Here is a 17,276-nt window from a genome sequence, read left to right on the forward strand (position 1 = left end):
CATTCCGATCTTTTGAAAATCACGTGATCGGCTCCGATCCCCGATCACGTGATCGGATCGGTACATCTCTATATAAAACCACAGAAATACAAATAAAGAGATTAAGAACTATAAAATAAATAAAACAATATGAAGGTAGGTCAATAATAAAGACTAAAATAACTTTTAAAGTGGGGGGTTGCTAATAAAAAGCAAATCAAAAAAATGTGTCTTTAGCTGGAGTATGGATTTGTTGTGGGCTGCAGCTGTTAAATACCACTTCTAAACACATTACACCCCTTTTCAGAAACTGGAGCCTGCACAACTGCGTAAGATCCATTCCATGGACGGTGGTTTGGGCCTCCCCATTTCCAGGAATGGTGTGGGCTCTCAGCCAGTGCCCAGACTTTCCAACTGGGTGTCCAACGGCACATCAAAGCTGCCAGGTGGACCCACGTTTATCGACGAGCCATTCAAGAAGCTGAAGAAGCCGTCCCCCCAGAGCCAGGGGCCGTCCCGCAGCGACACCCCCACCCCTTCCAACGGGGTCAGCAGGACGGAGGGAGACAAGAAGCAGGGCGGCGAAGGCAGAGGCATGTCAGCGTCTACCTCATTCAAGTCTTTGTCTGACTCCTCCTCTGCCGACACATCGGACTCCAAGGTAATATTTGCACAGGATAAGGAAAGAAAAAAAACACACATTTTTAGTTCAAAGGTGGGATCGCCAAGGAAAAACCTTGGCGATCCCACCTTTGAACTAAAATGTGTGTTTTTCACTTACTGACATCATTTAGATGCAGAGTATTTGTCGGGTGGGGTAAGATGTTAATCAGTGGTGTGTATACAAGCTATTTAAGACAGTTTCCTGAGTAGTGATTAGTTGTGAAAAATGTCCATCTCATTTCCTTTAAACCACAGATTAAGTCTTAACATTGTGAGTTTTTTCCAAATAATTAGAAAATGTTGAACAACCCAAAGATATTCAGTATATGATAACATAAAACTAGGGCAGTTCTTTTTCTATATTCTTTTTTGTTTATTTACCTTTTCATTTTTCTTTACGCTTGAGTGCAAATGTTATACTAATAGCAAAAATACATGTACGCACAACATCAAGTAGTGGCCTATAATGTAAAAGTCTTATCTCCTGAACACACAATGCATACTGCTAAGCTGAATTTGGATGAATAAAAATGTGTAAAATGGCTCGGACACTACAACATATTCTTAATATGGAGATTCAAAGGGATGTATAGAATCCATTTAAGACCAGGTGTAGCTGCACAGGAGCATAACCACAGCCTATGGTTGCCTTTGTCCCGGGCAGGATTCGGTGGGGACCAGAAGTGCGCCTGTCGGAGAGACCCCCTCCACCCCCCGGAAAGGCTCCCTCAGCCTGGCCTCTCCAGCCAAGAGCGTGGAGCGCTCTCAGAGCACAGAGGAGCAGAAGACAGCTAAAATCAAACCCCCGGCCCTCAACAACATCACGTCTGAAGCCACCATGTCACCTCCACCTGCCAAGAAACTGGCCCTGTCAGCCAAGAAGGTGAACTTCATTCCCATCCACAGCCACAGCATCACTTCCTGTCTTAGTGAATGTTCATGATACCTTGGTTTCCTGTTGCCTGAATCAACACTGCTATCCATAATTTGACTATTGATTTCATGAAGTAGTTTTGTAGAGGCAAGTAAACTGTCCCCTTGTAGTTTATTGTTATGCTGTACGTGACGTGTTTCTTCTCCAGTTTGCCTGTCTAATCAACCACGTGATAGCTCGTGTTTAGAGTTTGTCTTCTTTTCCTTCAGTTTGTTCTTTTTTTCTAACCATTTCTAATTCTTCTCTGCCATACCCTTTCCTCTTTGTTTTCCTCCCTCCATCTTTTCCTTCCTGCCATCCCTTTAATCTCCCTCTTCCTTATTTTGATTCTCTTCCTTATTTTTGTCACATTCATGGCTATTTTTTTTAGACCACCAAGTTTTTATTTATGTCGATAACTGCAGGCTCGCAGCCGGAGACCGAGCAGCATTGATGCTCTGCCCCCTTTGCCACGCCAGCTGTCCAGTGACCCCACGCATCAAAATCAACTTAACCCCCTCACCTTTGCCTCACCTACCCACACTCACAGGTATGAACTCTGAACCCCCGCATCTTATGGGAAATGCGCAAGAAATGTGTCCGGCTTACTGAAAATTAGCAGATGAAATCCTGACGTTTTCTAATGTTTCCTTCACAGAGCTGTACCATTCCATTCACCTAAAGTCCAGTCTTCACCTTTGGCCCACTCAAGTGGATCCTTCAAACAGCAGAGCCCTCAGAAACAGTCCCCTCTCTCCACTCCACAAAAACCAAACGCCAGCCTTTCTCCTAAAACCAACGGGCTTCACAATGCCGGCCCAAAGAGCCCCAAGTCTTCCAACAACCTCAGCTCCTTGGTCCAAGAACCAGACCTCAACAGCGCTCAAAAAGTCAACCAAAAGAAGAAGAGGAAAAAGAAGCGCAGGCATTCTGAGGTGGAGGGTGACACAGAGCCAGCAGCTGAAGTGATACAGGCCGACCCCGTGGAGTCAGCCAGCGAGAAGAAGCGCAAGAATAAAAAGAAGAAGCGAAAGAAGGCGCATGAAGACGGAGAGGAAGCCAAGGAGAGGGAGTGTGTCCTGTCTCACCTGGACACACCCAACCAGGAAGAGGACTGGTGCCAGGGTGGTATGTGGAGCCTTACATCCCATCCAGATACAGAGCAGTCCAAACTAAAACCTCAGTTAGCTACCAAAACCCCAACGCTTTGCGAGTCAAATCCGGAAGACCAGGGAAAAGACTCTGTGAAGTTGAAAAAGAAGAAGAAGAAGAAGCTGCAGGTGGAGGAGGCTCTGGAGGATACATCTTCAGCATGCTCCGCACCAGAGAGGTGGGGTTGCGTTTAGGATTGGTTTAGTTATACATTTTATTTTGTCTCCAAATATATTTTATAATTTGAAGCTTATCATTTTGAAAGGAGAGGCTCAAAACTGTGTTTCTATAACAACCAGACATTCGTAGTAACTCCCACAATGCAACCAGCGAGCAATAAACTTATTTAACTTGTTTTTTTTCCCCAACAGAACTTCGGAGATGAAGGCCACAGACACACAGAATAATACGGCAGATTTGATAATGTTGAAAAAGAAATTAAAGAAGAGGAAGAAGAAGCTAAAAGAAGAGGTGAGCCTGTGGGAGGAGAGTAGGCGCTGCTCGAATGGACACAACGACGAGCCTGAACAAGTGGAACCTCCTTCCAACGAGAACACCAAGGAGAACGGAGAAATTAGTCAAAACAACACAGGTATGCGAGCATGCACTTACATAATGTTTCCATGCCAACACAGAATGTTCTATAGCCCTCTGTATTGATTACAGCCATTTGCAGAACATCGCTGCACCACAACTGCCTCATTTAAGTGACCAATCAGTTCACTGAGAGCATTACTCAGGACATTTCAAGATAAATCATTTGGTTTTGGATTGTTTTTCTAAATTCCAGCCAGAGTGGTGGTGTGGGACAGCCAAGTGAAGGACGGCTACAAACGCAGCAAGGCGCCAGCGGCTGATGGAGGTGAAGTAGGAGACACCCCGGCCCCTGCAGCCCCTGCTGCTCCTGGAGCCTGGGACGGTAAAAAGACAAGTGGTGTGGTGGAGGAGCTGCTGAAGAACTCTACAGACAAGGCCTACGGAGCCAACGGTAAAACACAGGACGTTAATCTGATCAGCTGTATGAAAGAAACTTTGATCATTCTTTGCAAAGAATTGTATATGAATGTTATGTTTTGTTTGTCTTCTCTAGTCCTTAGTTGGGATGGAGATGTCTCTGCTATTAGTAGAGATGCTGCCGACGATGTCCGCCAAGCCCAGTGTGACACTGTGATCGATGAGTGGGATGAAGACTTTGATAGGGGAAAGGTGAGCAAAAAAAACAATACTCTTTAAATCAGTTTTTCTTTCATTCGTAGATCCATTTTTGCTGTATCTTGGTTTCATCTTCTCATGTTTTTTTTGTCTGAATGAACAGGTGAAGAAAATCAAAAACTATAAAAGAGAGAAGTGGAGAGGTGGCAGCAGCATCTTCCAACAGATCCAGGAAAGGCGGAGCAAGTGGTCTGTCACGCCCGGCGGGAAGAGAGCTTTTGGAGTCCGTCGCTGAGAGTCCAGATTGCTGTTGAGGCTCTTGCTGACTGGAAATTGAGACAACACTGAATACCAAACTTCTGTACCTTTAATCAGTCTTTTATTTTTATTATTTTTTTTTTATCTCTCTTTCCTTTGTTGAGACCCAAATTACACGAAAGAACCGCAGACTACTTTGACAGTCTTGATCTCAATTTTAAACAAACCTGAAATATTGGCTTCAGTGTTGAGCAATCTTATCCCCTTTTTAATCAAAATACTGAATCAAGCTTTTCTACGCATGCAATATGTAACAGAAACCTCTACACCTCCATGTCAAATGAATATGAAAAATAATTTGTTGGCCTCCTTTGAGCCTATTGTTTTTGCCCTAACAATATTCAGCTTCTATTAAATTAAATAGTTGCTATGTGTAGTATGAAATCTTATATCTGCTACACTTCGGCTGTCTTGTGTTGGAAACTGAACACAATCTCAGAGCCAAGTTTTGCAGACATAAGAGCTCCGTTTGTAGGACGTTTTTAAAACTCCTAAAATTCTTCTATTCTAAATTACAAATATCAAAAATATATTATTATAGATTTCTGTATGATTTACCTATTGTATACCTTTGTTCGCCGACATTTTATTTTACTGCAGTGTCAGTGCCACGTGGCTTGTTTTTAAGGACCACATTTTGCCTGCATATTGTTGGTAAAATTAAGCTTTAAAATGGCCACTATTTTCTTAGTATGCATGTTAAAGATATACAAAGGTAAATTTGTTTTTAGTTGTGCAAGTTTTTGTTTGTAATTTCTTTTTTTTCTCCTTTACAAATCCTGTTTATTTCAGATTTAAATGTAGATACATTTAAGGCCACAAAAGAATGCTCTGTCAATTTCTATTAACAGTTAAACTGTTAGTGGTTGTGTTCATGAACCACTTGTTGGATGATTAGCCTCTGTTTACCTTGACCTTACTGGTTATTGACAACTCATAATGTGTTATACAGGATGTAGGTTGGGGTTGTTGGGCGGAACTGTCATCAGTCCAGCGTTCAGGAGCTCTGTGGAGATTTGACTTTTCACAAACTGTTCTTCACCAATGTTCTGAAATAAAGGGGTTGCATTTTATACTTGAGGCACTTTGTTAGACTGGGATTGCCACATGCTAATCATTTATTTCCCCCTTGTATCTTATATCTCTATGCAATTTTCTGATGCTCATGCTGGTCACCTAGAAACTGGGCTAAGTCTCAGGAAACCAGACAACCCGTATCCCATTTTCATCTCGGATCATACTCCCCTGTTTCATATTAGACTAGTTCCTATCCAGGACCACCATTTTGCTTCTTGTACATCCTGTAGAAATAGTTTTTTACAAAATATTTCAGGTGTGGAAACCATGGGATCATCTTGCACCAATCCTGGCACAGATGCGTAGAGAAACTAGCGTTATAAAAAATGCTTTGCCAGCGTAGAAGCGTGTACAGTCCATCTTGTGCTACCTGTTTCCCACCACCGCTGTAAAGATTTGCCCATGCATTTCTTCTCATTCTAGAGATGTTGCCTTGAATTGGCTATCAAAAAAGTATAGGATGTAATGTTATAAATATATAATTTTAAAGAAGATAAGACACAGATCTTTTATGTGCTACTAATACTCAGATCAGTGGGTGGATGTTAACTTAAGCAATTATCTGCAAATGTGTTTGCTCGTGTGTGTGTGAGAGAGCGGTCTTCATGCAAGACCTTCCCTATGTCACTGGTGTGTACAGTACAAAAGACTACAGCAGTCTAATTTCCATAGGACATGTTTGTCTGCTATGAAATCGGCAAAGGATGTGACTCTCAAACTAACACAGGAACATTTACCAGTGTGGATGGACGGTCCACATGTTTGCATTGATGGTTCTATATTTTGCACCACTTCTTTCTGACCATGGAGGAGACCTTTCATAATGAAAGTGTCTCTTTCCACATTATAGTTAGCTATAAAGGTGCAATAAAGTTGTGACTTTTGTGAGTTGGTGTGGATTTTGTCTTGTAATTTGACATTCAGTGAAAGTAGCAGTCAGTACTGTAAAAAAGGGTATTCGATATTGTACAAAGATGTATCAGAATCCTTTGAGGGAACAGCTAAGTCACATGTTCATTGTTACTGTGACTTTTTAAATGTAGGAAATCCAATATAATCGCACAAACAAGTTGTTGTGGGGCCAATTGAGCTGGCAGTACTTTGAATGATTATAACTACTAATACTGCAATTATAGTTACATTCCTTAACCACAGCAACCAGCTTTTTATCTGTAAAAAATCAATCTTTAACCCAGTGTTCACTTCCTGATCAGCACCAGCAGTGACAGTTGGTGACTAAACGAACGACGAGCTAGCTAGCTAAGCTAAGTGCAGCATTTAGCAGCTAGACCCAGAGATGTTATTTAAGTCATTTGAAATCTCTTCTCTTCTAGAAAAAGAGATGCATGAGTGAACATAGGAGTTAAATTAACCAGTGGACCAAAACACAAGTTTGATTTATAATAATTGATTTGCTACAGAAACACTTTTTGTTATATTCCATGGAATGCTCTTAACATCCCGATAGCAATGAATACATTAAATGCTTTGACAATATAGATACATAGAAAAATGTAATCTGTGGAAGCCGTGGCGCTGTAAAAAGCACGACCAATTATTTTAGCCGGCCCGGCTAAAATGACTGGGCTAAAATAATTGGATGGCTGGAAAGAACTGGATTTTTAAACTCAAAAAAGTGGCAGCATGGTGTAAACAGACATGATTATCATCACCTGCGTCTCAGATTTCAATGCAATCCATATAAAATGAATGATTATTGTTTTTTGTTGGGAAACAAAAACAATCTAAATTATTCAAACAAACCATTGGTTGATTGATCATAATTTAAAAAAGTCAAACTTCTTGGGTTTTTCCTTTGTGTGTTATTTGATTGAAGAGGTACTGGAAAATAACCGGGTGAAACAAAAGTGCCCACAATCCTTCTGTGTATTGTTGACTAATGCAAACGGACCACACCCTGGACAACAGTATTACAAGTATTAAACTCCCAAAATAACCCAAAACTAGAGTATCAGCTTCAGTTCAAAGATCATGGAAAGGAAGGAGATAGAAATAGAGTATGGTACATTGGCAGCATTTATAGCACTTTTCCACTCTCGTGACCCCTCAAATGACTTTGACATAAATCAAGTTGAACAGCAGGATACACACATTCATATAGTGCATGCACTTGCTAAGGGGGAACAAGATTCACACTCACACTGATCGCCATGCAATCAGGAGCAATTTAGGGTTTATTATCTTTGTCTCATAAGTTCAGGAGGAGAGCCCAACAATGATGGAAATGAAGACTGTCCACACCTATGGTTTTGATCACACGAATGATTTCCATTATTATTATTATCACTCAGTTTGTGCATCTCGCATAGCTTGTGTTTAGCAACTGAGATATTACATCTTATTGAACCAGGTGTTCACCTGTTACTCTGTTAATGTGCCTTTGGCCACAAGACACAGATGTACACTTACTGTGTATGAAAGTCCTTTTTGTGTTTGTGTTTACGCAACATAATGGTTCTTTTTATTAACAAGGAAACAATGCATTATTCATTCATTTAGAGTTTTAGACAGTACATCTCCCTTTAAAGCCAGTCTCATTAACTGTTGCTGAACAGCAGACAGTGCAGCCTCTAAGTTATAGAAAAGTGTTGAATGTTTCAAATGTAGCTTAGTAGTAATTTAGCATCTGGGTACAAGGCTTTGCTGGTGTAACATTAAGAAAGTCAAAAGAGTCAGTCTGTCTTGCAGATTTATTTATTTTTTGACATGAGGCTCATAATTTCTCTTTATTCTGAGAAACATAATCTAATTTTAAAGATTATTTTTGTTAAACCTATTCAGCAATTGTTGGTCAGCCAGCTGTACTAAATCAGAGCTGTGGTCTGTTCCTATTCAGTGTCATAGAAAGGCCTTGTGGCAGTCATGTGACTATTACCCTGTACATTATGCCCACACATCAAAATACAAGATCTCTGCTCACCGTTATTAGAGCATTCGTATTGTACTATATTCCAGATTTTATTGTATATAGTTTATATTTGTGTTCATGTGCCATGTTTAGAGCTTTAGTGAAGTGCAAGTGCATTTTCAGAAGGAAATACTTTTGTGGTTTGGAGCTACATGCTGTAATGTAAAAGTACCTGTTGTACCTTGTGGCCACTGGAGGGAAGCAGTGCGACGATCAGTTGTGAATGAAAAGAAACATGAGACACAAATCAATAAGTCTCCCCTGAAATGAATACATTATGTTTTATATGATATATCCACACAAGCTTATGGTCTTTTTTGCCTAATGTTCATCTTCATTTTGCACAAGCTGGGAATTATTTGTGGTAATGTGGTGACTCAATGAAATGTTTACAAACCTTTAGTGTGATGGGCAGCTTGGTCTTCACTTGCTAGAAAGCATTTTTAAAACAGACCATTATCCCTCCCGACCAACATCTTCTAGAGATTGTAAAGAACTTTTGTTTTGGTCTGGCAATGTTTTTGCACTGCCAAGACTTGATTTAATATAATTTACTCCTTGTCAAAAATGTATAGAAGGTTTAGTGCGACATCTCCAGGTGAGCAGGTAGTCTGTTTTTGCTTATGTTAAGGTGTTTGTGTTTAGTTCAGTTGACCAATAATATATTAGGCCAACAGTGAAAACACCCTCTCTGATGCATATGTGGTAACTGTGGCTGGGGTCACCTTTAAATAGCTGACAACACCAACTCCTGTTAAGGGATGGAGGAACCTGTGGACCCTCAATCTAAATACAAAGTTGTTTTGCAGATGTTGGGGCTTCCCTTCACAAGGACAATAACATTGGCATTCATGACCAAATAGAATGCAGCTTTATTTCACAAATATACATGTTAAAATGTCAATGTTCAGCAGCTGTCAACGGGTCAAAGGGTGAACATACTTTACACTATTGCATTGTGGGTTTCCCCTCCTCAGATGGGTAGGTCTGTTCAACTAGGTCACAATGCCTGCTAACTGTGAGGGACAAAAACAGAACAAAAGCACGCACTACTCAAAGCACAACTTCTACAAAATGATTACAGTGAGAGTTAGTCTACTCACCCTTTTAAAGTGTCCCACCGTGCAGTCCCTACACTGAAAGCAGACAAGGTTCCCCCACAGAGGGAGAGGAACCTGTAACACAAATACTTAGTCAATTATATTGCCCACAATCTGCACACAAGAAAACAATTAAAACTAAAAAAGCACTAGTGGACAGTAGTCTTTTTAAAACATAATAGTTTCCAGCTCAAACACCAATTCAATATACCATTAAAAGAAGGTTAAAAACCAGGCTTACTTTGACAGAGTAATAGATCCTCCTGGCTCAATCCAAGAGGGGAAACGATCATCAAACCTTTATTTATGCATTCATTGATCTCTTTTTCAAAGGTGACCTGCTGCAAGTAGGTTCCAGATGAATATACATGTATAAAACAAAAAACAACAGAAAAGCAAAAAGGACATCATACAGCATATTTACAGCGACTACAGTTTACATAGCTAGTGACATTTACAGGTTCCAACAGTTTCCGATTGGATAGCATCTATCCGTGCTATAAAAACATTTATTGGAACCAAATTGCTCAGTTTCCATTCCTTTTGCAGACTGTTCCAAGTTAGTGGAGCTGTGCATCTAAAAGCTTTTTTCCCTAAGTCAGTCCTAGCACTTGGCACATTTAATAAAACCACATCATGAGATCTCAGGCGATAGCTACTTTCAATTCGTCGAGAGATCAGAGAGCAGATGTAAGAAGGTAGTTTATCCAACATGGCTTTGTAGATGAACATGTACCAGTGACTGAGCCTCCGTACAGTTAGTGAAGGCAAGCCTGCTCTGGCATACAGGGTACAGTGATGAGTTAATACTTTAAAATCTCAGTGCACTGTGATAGGTGGCATTTAACTTGATTATGTAATGGGCAGGTGCATTCATATAGATCAAATCACCATAGTCCAGCACAGGTAGTGAGAACGTTCCCAGCTAGCTGGGACTATTTCCTTGTAGTCAAGTTTAGATAAAAGATTTGCTAACGAAGAAAAAGAGTCCTTGACTGCTGAGGGGGGTCTGTAACAGCCCACCACCATGACCTGTTGACCCTTTGCCACTTCAATATTTAAGGCTAAAAATTCGAGTTGTTTACTGATTGATTTGGAAACCAATGTGGTTACACTGAACGTATTCTTCACATAAATGGCAACGCCACCACCTTTATTAGGTCGGTCGGTACGATATACATTATAACCATTTACAGAGATGTAAGAGGCCAAAATACATTTATTTAGCCACGTTTCTGATAAAACAATGACATCAGCGTCAGTCGAGTTTGCCCAAATGCGGACAAAATCTAGTTTAGGTAAAAGACTGCACACATTCAAGTGGATGAATCCCAACCCAGACTTTAAAATCAGCAGGAGTAGTGATCTGACTACTACTACTGGGCGGACCAGGATTAGGTTGTACATTACCAGTTAGCAATAATAACAAAAAAACAGGCATCTTTTCCTCTTAATCGACACACCTAAATTGTCATCTACCTTAAAATCACCAGCAAGATCTGCGAAAGTGTGACTAGAGCTCAAAAAGCAGTCCTGAAGAACCATCATGGCAGGCAAGCGAAAGAGACAAACATAGTTTGCCAAACTGATTGACTGAGACAAGGCAACTGGAAATAGTTTGCGAAACACATCCGATCCTTTGCAGGGGATGCCCACAGCAGGCGGCAGAGCAGACCTGAACCCAGTCGACTTCTCAGGATGACGAGAGAACTTCTCACTGTCCAAAACAGCTAACAGGCACAGCAGAAACACGATGAGGGCCATTTTCCCATTCCAGCACAGCATCCGTGACGTTTTGGGGCAAATCCTCCACAGCACAACAGCACAGCACAGCACAGGCGAAAACAGGCCCCAGAAAAAAACAGCAACAAAGGGCCAAGGTCAGGTGTCGGCAACCTTTACTTTTAAAAGAGTGCTTTTCCTTCTCAGCCACCAAATTAAGTTTTTCTGGAGCCGCAAAACACAACACAGCTTATTTTAGGTTTTGTCATCTATGAACTTCTAGATCAAAAATAAAGGGAATTGCTGAAAGTCCAATGCCATTTTACCCAGTATAACATATAAAGCAGGACATGCTGTGTGCTTGTTTTGGAAATGTCTTTCAAGATTACATTATTTGTGGTTTGCTAATTTCTCACAAGTTTAAAGGCAAGGCAAGGCAAGTTTATTTATATAGCACCTTTCAACACAAGGCAATTCAAGGTGCTTCACAAAAATGAAAGACATTCAGACAAAGGCATTTAAAAACAGTCATTAAAAAGAAAAGATAATAAAAGAAACATTAAAAGAAAAATACATGAATAAAAAGTTACAGTGCAGTTTAAGATATGAATAGTTCACACAGAAGTTCAATTTTACTGATGCCTTTCTTTAAGGTTTCTCCGAACATGAGCTGTGTACGCATGACACATACGTCCCGAGCAGCACACAGAGAAAACCAGCAAGGACAGAGTCCCCTGACACTGATACCCTGGGGTTACTAGCCCCAAATGTTCATTAACCAAAAACGAAACACAACCGCTCAGTTTCAATTAAAAGCAGCAGCAAAAAGAAAAGTCTTCAGCTTAGTGTTATTTATTTCCATGTCTTTTTTTGTAGAAGCTTCTGGAAGCCACTGCAGAGGGGCTAAAGAGCTGCAGCTGGTACCCTACCCCTGGCCTAAGTGATACAAATGAATATGATAGCATTACATGAACATTGTAAAAAAGTACATGAGATACAAAAACAAAAAACTGATGGTGTTGACCAGCATGGACCAGCATATGTTGTGTTTTCGTCACCAGCATGGTCCACCAGCATGGACCAGCATGATCCACCAGCATGGACCAGCATGGACCAGCATGATCCACCAGCATGGTGACCAAAACACAACATATGCTGGTCCATTCTGGTGGATCATGCTGGTCCATGCTGGTGGATCATACTGGGGACCAGCATAGTATGCTGGTTTGCTGGTCACCAGCATACCAGCATGACCAGCATACAAGTGACCAAAACACGACATATGCTGGTTTTGCTGGCATACCAGCAGACCAGTAGACCAGCATTTATCTATCACCAGCTTATGTTATTATTAAATATACAATGTATTCTGGCAACTATCAAAATAAAGACATTGTATAGTGTTCATAACAGTATTTTTATTTAATAAATTATACATTAACAATACAATAATATTACAACAAAACCTTACATCTAAATAAATATATCATCTAAAATAGATGCATTTCATTTAAAAATAACAAATATTATTCAAAATTTAAATAGCAACAAAGAAATTATAAACATTTTTTTTTTTAAGTATTTTTTTTCTTTTTCTTGTTAATATCCATTATCTTCTCTGGTATGTATCTTCCGGTCTTTGCAAATCTGGCCAGCATTTCTTGGTCCTGCAAGTCTTTCTCGTACAGCCACTGCTTGAAGCAAACTGAAAATAAGAAACAACAATGTTTTAACAAATCGTATTAAATTAGGTGATGACAGCTAGTGAATAAGGAAATAAATGAAATATTCAAGGTCCTAATATTCAGCATAGCAGTTTTGCAGATAACAAAGTAAGACTGTGACATCACATCTGGAAGGGGTGGGGCTAACATGTGCTCCGGCTCCTCTGGATATCAACAGCCAACCGACATCGGCACACACACACACACATTTTAAACTGGGGACAAACAAAACAGCAACAACCTGGAAAGTACCAGCATTGAGTGAGCTGTCGAGAATATTCAGAAAGCCTGCCGTAAAGTTGAAACCTGGGAGGTGAGCAAAGCGAGGAGGACACCGGAAAGGAAAGAAGGAAGGTATCCGGATTGCTGCGAGCTCTTGGTGAGAGACATCCCCGGACGGTGCCGCCTGCAGCAGCATCACCATCAGCATGGAGGGGGAGAATCACGGTTTGTCGTCCTCCCACTAATATACACTGTTTTGCATGTTGTGGGCGTTTACAGTCGAGCCCTTTAAAGTTGGCTACCCCTGTATGTTCGGGGTTTCAAGCATTGCTGGATATCTGCTGTGCCAAGTGTTTGGAAATGACAGACTGATGTTGCTGTCAGTGTGACAGTGTGGTGGGACTGTCACTGAGAGCATGGCAGACTGTACTGTGTATAATTTCCTTAATTCATAAAGGGACTCATTACTTGATTACATTGAAACGCTTTCACAGGAAAGGGAAAATCCTGTTGTGTGTTTAGATGGCATCTTAAAACAGGTGCCCCCTTTGGTATTCATGCCAAAGGGGTATACAATTATCTTTGATGAATTATTTAGCATCGCACTGCAGCTACAGTATGGGAGCATTGTGGACACTGTAGAAATCCACATAGACAGTAGAGTTAATGCAGTGAAAGACAAAAAGTTCCGTTCCTGGGGGAATTGAGATGCAAAAGGATTTATTCATAAGCTGGCTTCTCTTCTGAGGTGCATATAGGCTGTTCAGATGACACAGTTTCACAAAATGCGTTCTTGTAAAACTGTCTTTAGAGGAAGTTCTGAATCACGCATAGGGTGATTTCCTCCCCGCCCTGTTGATGTCAAGGCCATGATGAGCTAGCTGATGGCTCAGTTTGGGCAATGATAGAGGCTTTGCCTCAATTATTTAGCAGTTTCGTTTTTTCTGTGAGCTTAATGCATCTCAAAATAGAACCATCAGAAATGGCCTCATTGCAAAACTGATGCTCTGTACACAGAAGGGAGGGCTGGTACCCCACATAATTGATCCAAAAAACTGAGATCTAACCTTACTACCAATGAGGGCTTTATAGTGATAAAGCTGTATTTTGTTTCCTCACTTACCCAGCTAAAGTATTGCCCCTTGATTGTGTTTTTGACATAGACATAAGGAACATGTGACTTTTCACATACATAATGTTTGTTTCGAGAGGATAATCATATTAATTTGGAGTCGTCTTCCCTTGTCAGTACTTTTCTATGTTCAATGAATAGGGCAATGATTATGTAATTATCTGCTAAAGTGTGAAGCACAAGAGAAGGGACATGCCAAAACTCCTAGCGCATTCAAATAACACTCTCACTGTCCCTGACACCTCCTTAGTCAAATCAGGAGCTTGTGGATCAGAATGAGTAAGTAATATCATCTCTTGTGTCGGAGCACCGTGACTGTTCAGCGTACTTGAAGCTGAGAAGGAGGGAGGATAGAAATAATCCATCCGCTGTCAAGATTCAAACAGACTATTTTCGTACAGCTCTACTTTATTATTGATGCAGACTTATGCAACAACCCCATGCTGTGTATTTGAGGATAATCTTTGCATTTTACAGTCTTGCAGTGTCATTTGTAAAGTCACCGGCTAAAGATTTAGGACAGAATTAACATACTGTGTTTTTGAACTGTGATGGTTCCCTAAATCAGCAATCTCTGGATTCATTGGGTTGTGCTCTGTTTCAAGCTTCACTTCAAAGGCTTTGAGCTGCACGTTGTCAGAATCATCATCTTTTTTTCTCGTGCTCTTTTGCAATCTACCTGCACTTGTCAATGCAGCTCAGTTTTCCTTTGCATAAAGAGATGTGTGCAAACAAAGGAAATTGTGTGCTGGTTTATAGGTGTGGTGCACTAGCTGCAGGTGTGGTTTCTGTGGTTATGGGTTTCGCCTTCGCTCTCAGTTTGAAATATAGGAGCTTCTGCTGGTCTGTAATAAGTTGATTTCAACTGTATACTGCCACTCTCTACCAATCATCAGACAGGTTTACTCCTGCACAAAGCTCCTCTCTCTTTCAAAGCATACACTGTCAAAGCAGCAGCAGCCAAATCTCAGAGGACGTGTGCAGACATATCGTATTCCTAGTAAAAAAAAGTGTGACATGAAAATAAAAATCTTTAGTTGAAATATGTCACTTCAAGGTGAATCCAGGTCTGCACTTGTGCTGTAGGCCTACTTAATAAACCAAGAAAAGCTACAGTGTAGAATAGTAAGCTGATGAAAGCATCACACCTTTATTTTCCATCATTAAATCTACACCAATCAAAGAGAGATGAAGATTAAGGGAAGCACATAGAGAAAAGCGTTAAAGGCATTGAGACAGGAAATGAAACGTGGGCTAGGGTGTTGCTGATAACGTTGCTTAAATCCATATTCAGCCTGATAAGCTTTATTCCGGTGAGCATTTAGTTGAGTAGTTTCCGCATAGGTGCTTGTTCTGCTTCCACCCAGCTATTGTTAATCACTGAATGTGATGCTACAGTGTAGGAGTTCCACCAACACAGTTCAGCGAGCTCTCGGTTGGTTTCATACCCATATGGGGAAACTCTTTTATCACACAGGAGATGTGTCTATCTACCTGACTGTTTGAAGACAAACATAGGAGTATTTTTCATCAGATTCTCCCGCTAGACGTGCCTTCTGAGGCGGCGGGAGGTTTTCTGCTAGATTTTTCAACCTAGAGGAATTCAATCTGCTGCATGGTACATTTTACTTTGTGAATGACTAACGCCCTTCTGGTTTTAAGAATAAAAGGTGTTGTTCCATTCTATGTCCACCTGGTGGCATGTATGCATAACAGAGTGCATGTGTGGGTCCAGTTCAAGGCAGGGACTACACACTACACATGGTGGTAATGTGACATGCATTGATGCTATAGGAAGTTATTTTACCATTTAAAACCATCTGAGTGAGTAGACAGCGGCGTGTTTGTCGTTATGACTGCAGACTGTTAAACTGAGCAATGTTTATGCCCCAAAAATCCTTACTATTACCCGTACCCTTGTGTGTTATGTAGCTTTTTATGCACCAAGTGACGTAACGACGACCCAATGGACCAATTGGTCCAAATGGACCAATCCGTGGAGCTCCTCACACACCAAGATCCCTTGGCGTCACTATCAAACGCAGTAGGGGGACCTATAGCGTCGATTTTCAACTATCAGGGAGTCCCATTGACTTCCATAGAGCTTTTCTCAGCCGCAGCTGCGTGGATCTCCACTCACAGTTCGCCACACACTCACGTGTGTGTGCTAAGGCTGAGTTCAGGCTGAGTTTCACCGTGTCTCGCTGTCTCGCAGACCCCACACAGCAACCAGGAAACGACACCAGTAATCCAGCTCATACTGTCCGCTCCTCGAGTCTCAGAGGGCGGAGCAGCGAGCCCTGCAACGTCCCGCTAACACGGCACCCAGACCCCACGCAGCATTCTCATCTGTTTGTTTGTATGTTTGTTTGTAGCCTTTATTTATCCAGCTAAAAAATCCCATTTAGATCAATGATCTCTTTTACAAGGGAGACCTGCCGTCATTACTGGTGTCATTTTCTGGCTGCTAACAAACGCCATTGTAACACATGAACACACATCAGAGCACAGTGGGCTCATAGGGAGGGGGGGGGCAGGAGCTCCAACAAGGCGTTTGGGACAGAGAGTGAATACACATACTATACAGAGATGCTGTATGAGAAAACCAATTCGATTTTGGAACATTGAACAATGTAAATATATTCTAGTAGACCTCAACTATGGAATTATGATCAGTAGAAATGGCCATGACATGGGACCTTTAAGTTGTAATGTTACATGGGATAAACAAAAAGGGGACACAATCCTAGAAAAACAGTTCAACAGGGCTTAATTAAAAACTGTTCAGGGAACCTTTAAGTCGAGCCTGTAGTGACTGCAATCGGTGCTCTAAGTCTCCAACGCTGTGTTGCACTATAATAACCTGCAAGACCAAATGAGGCAATAGACATACTGAATCAAAGTTTACCGTTATTGCTATGGCTCATTTGCGTTTATGGCTTTCATTAGGGAACTTACAGTTGGCTATGGGGACTCAGGCCTGGCCACTTGGCAGTTTAGTCTAACACATTGACGTTATTTCATTTACAGCAATGAACTGATAAGGAACTGATGTATTAAGGTATCCATCTATCTATCTATCTATCTATCTATCTATCTATCTATCTATCTATCTATCTATCTATCTATCTATCTATCTATCTATCTATCTATCTATCTATCTATCTATCTATCTATCTATCTATCTATCTAT

The 17,276-nt window shown here is 40.9% G+C and overlaps 2 protein-coding genes and 1 long non-coding RNA gene across 3 annotated transcripts in view; 2 read left to right on the top strand and 1 right to left on the bottom strand.

Annotated features, from left to right (window-relative positions):
* Nucleotides 1-6,142, top strand: part of LOC104962410 (ubiquitin carboxyl-terminal hydrolase 36-like) — a 9,981-nt gene extending 3,839 nt beyond the window's left edge. The window contains exons 5-12 of the mRNA XM_010790848.1: nt 287-640; nt 1,307-1,525; nt 1,981-2,105; nt 2,214-2,885; nt 3,079-3,299; nt 3,498-3,695; nt 3,798-3,913; nt 4,023-6,142. Coding sequence (XP_010789150.1) covers nt 287-640; nt 1,307-1,525; nt 1,981-2,105; nt 2,214-2,885; nt 3,079-3,299; nt 3,498-3,695; nt 3,798-3,913; nt 4,023-4,154 — 2,037 coding nt within the window. The 3' untranslated portion in view covers nt 4,155-6,142. The remainder of the gene's footprint in view (nt 1-286; nt 641-1,306; nt 1,526-1,980; nt 2,106-2,213; nt 2,886-3,078; nt 3,300-3,497; nt 3,696-3,797; nt 3,914-4,022) is intronic.
* A 1,677-nt stretch (nt 6,143-7,819) lies between these two features.
* On the bottom strand, nt 7,820-9,574 carry LOC104962251 (uncharacterized). The gene is made up of 4 exons (XR_800186.1): nt 9,525-9,574; nt 9,287-9,358; nt 9,126-9,199; nt 7,820-9,006 (listed from the first exon to the last, which is right to left on the bottom strand). It is a non-coding gene; the product is annotated as an uncharacterized lncRNA (long non-coding RNA).
* Nucleotides 9,575-12,914: 3,340 nt separating this feature from the next.
* The window catches only part of cyth1a (cytohesin 1a), a 36,645-nt gene continuing 32,283 nt past the window's right edge, over nt 12,915-17,276 (top strand). Inside the window, exon 1 of the mRNA XM_010790700.1 lies at nt 12,915-13,176. Within this exon, the coding sequence (XP_010789002.1) occupies nt 13,158-13,176 (19 nt within the window). The 5' untranslated portion in view covers nt 12,915-13,157. The remainder of the gene's footprint in view (nt 13,177-17,276) is intronic.

The sequence above is a fragment of the Notothenia coriiceps genome, unplaced genomic scaffold (assembly GCF_000735185.1).
Source record: "Notothenia coriiceps isolate Sejong01 unplaced genomic scaffold, NC01 NC01_scaffold00001471, whole genome shotgun sequence".
In the NCBI taxonomy this organism is placed as follows: domain Eukaryota; kingdom Metazoa; phylum Chordata; class Actinopteri; order Perciformes; family Nototheniidae; genus Notothenia; species Notothenia coriiceps.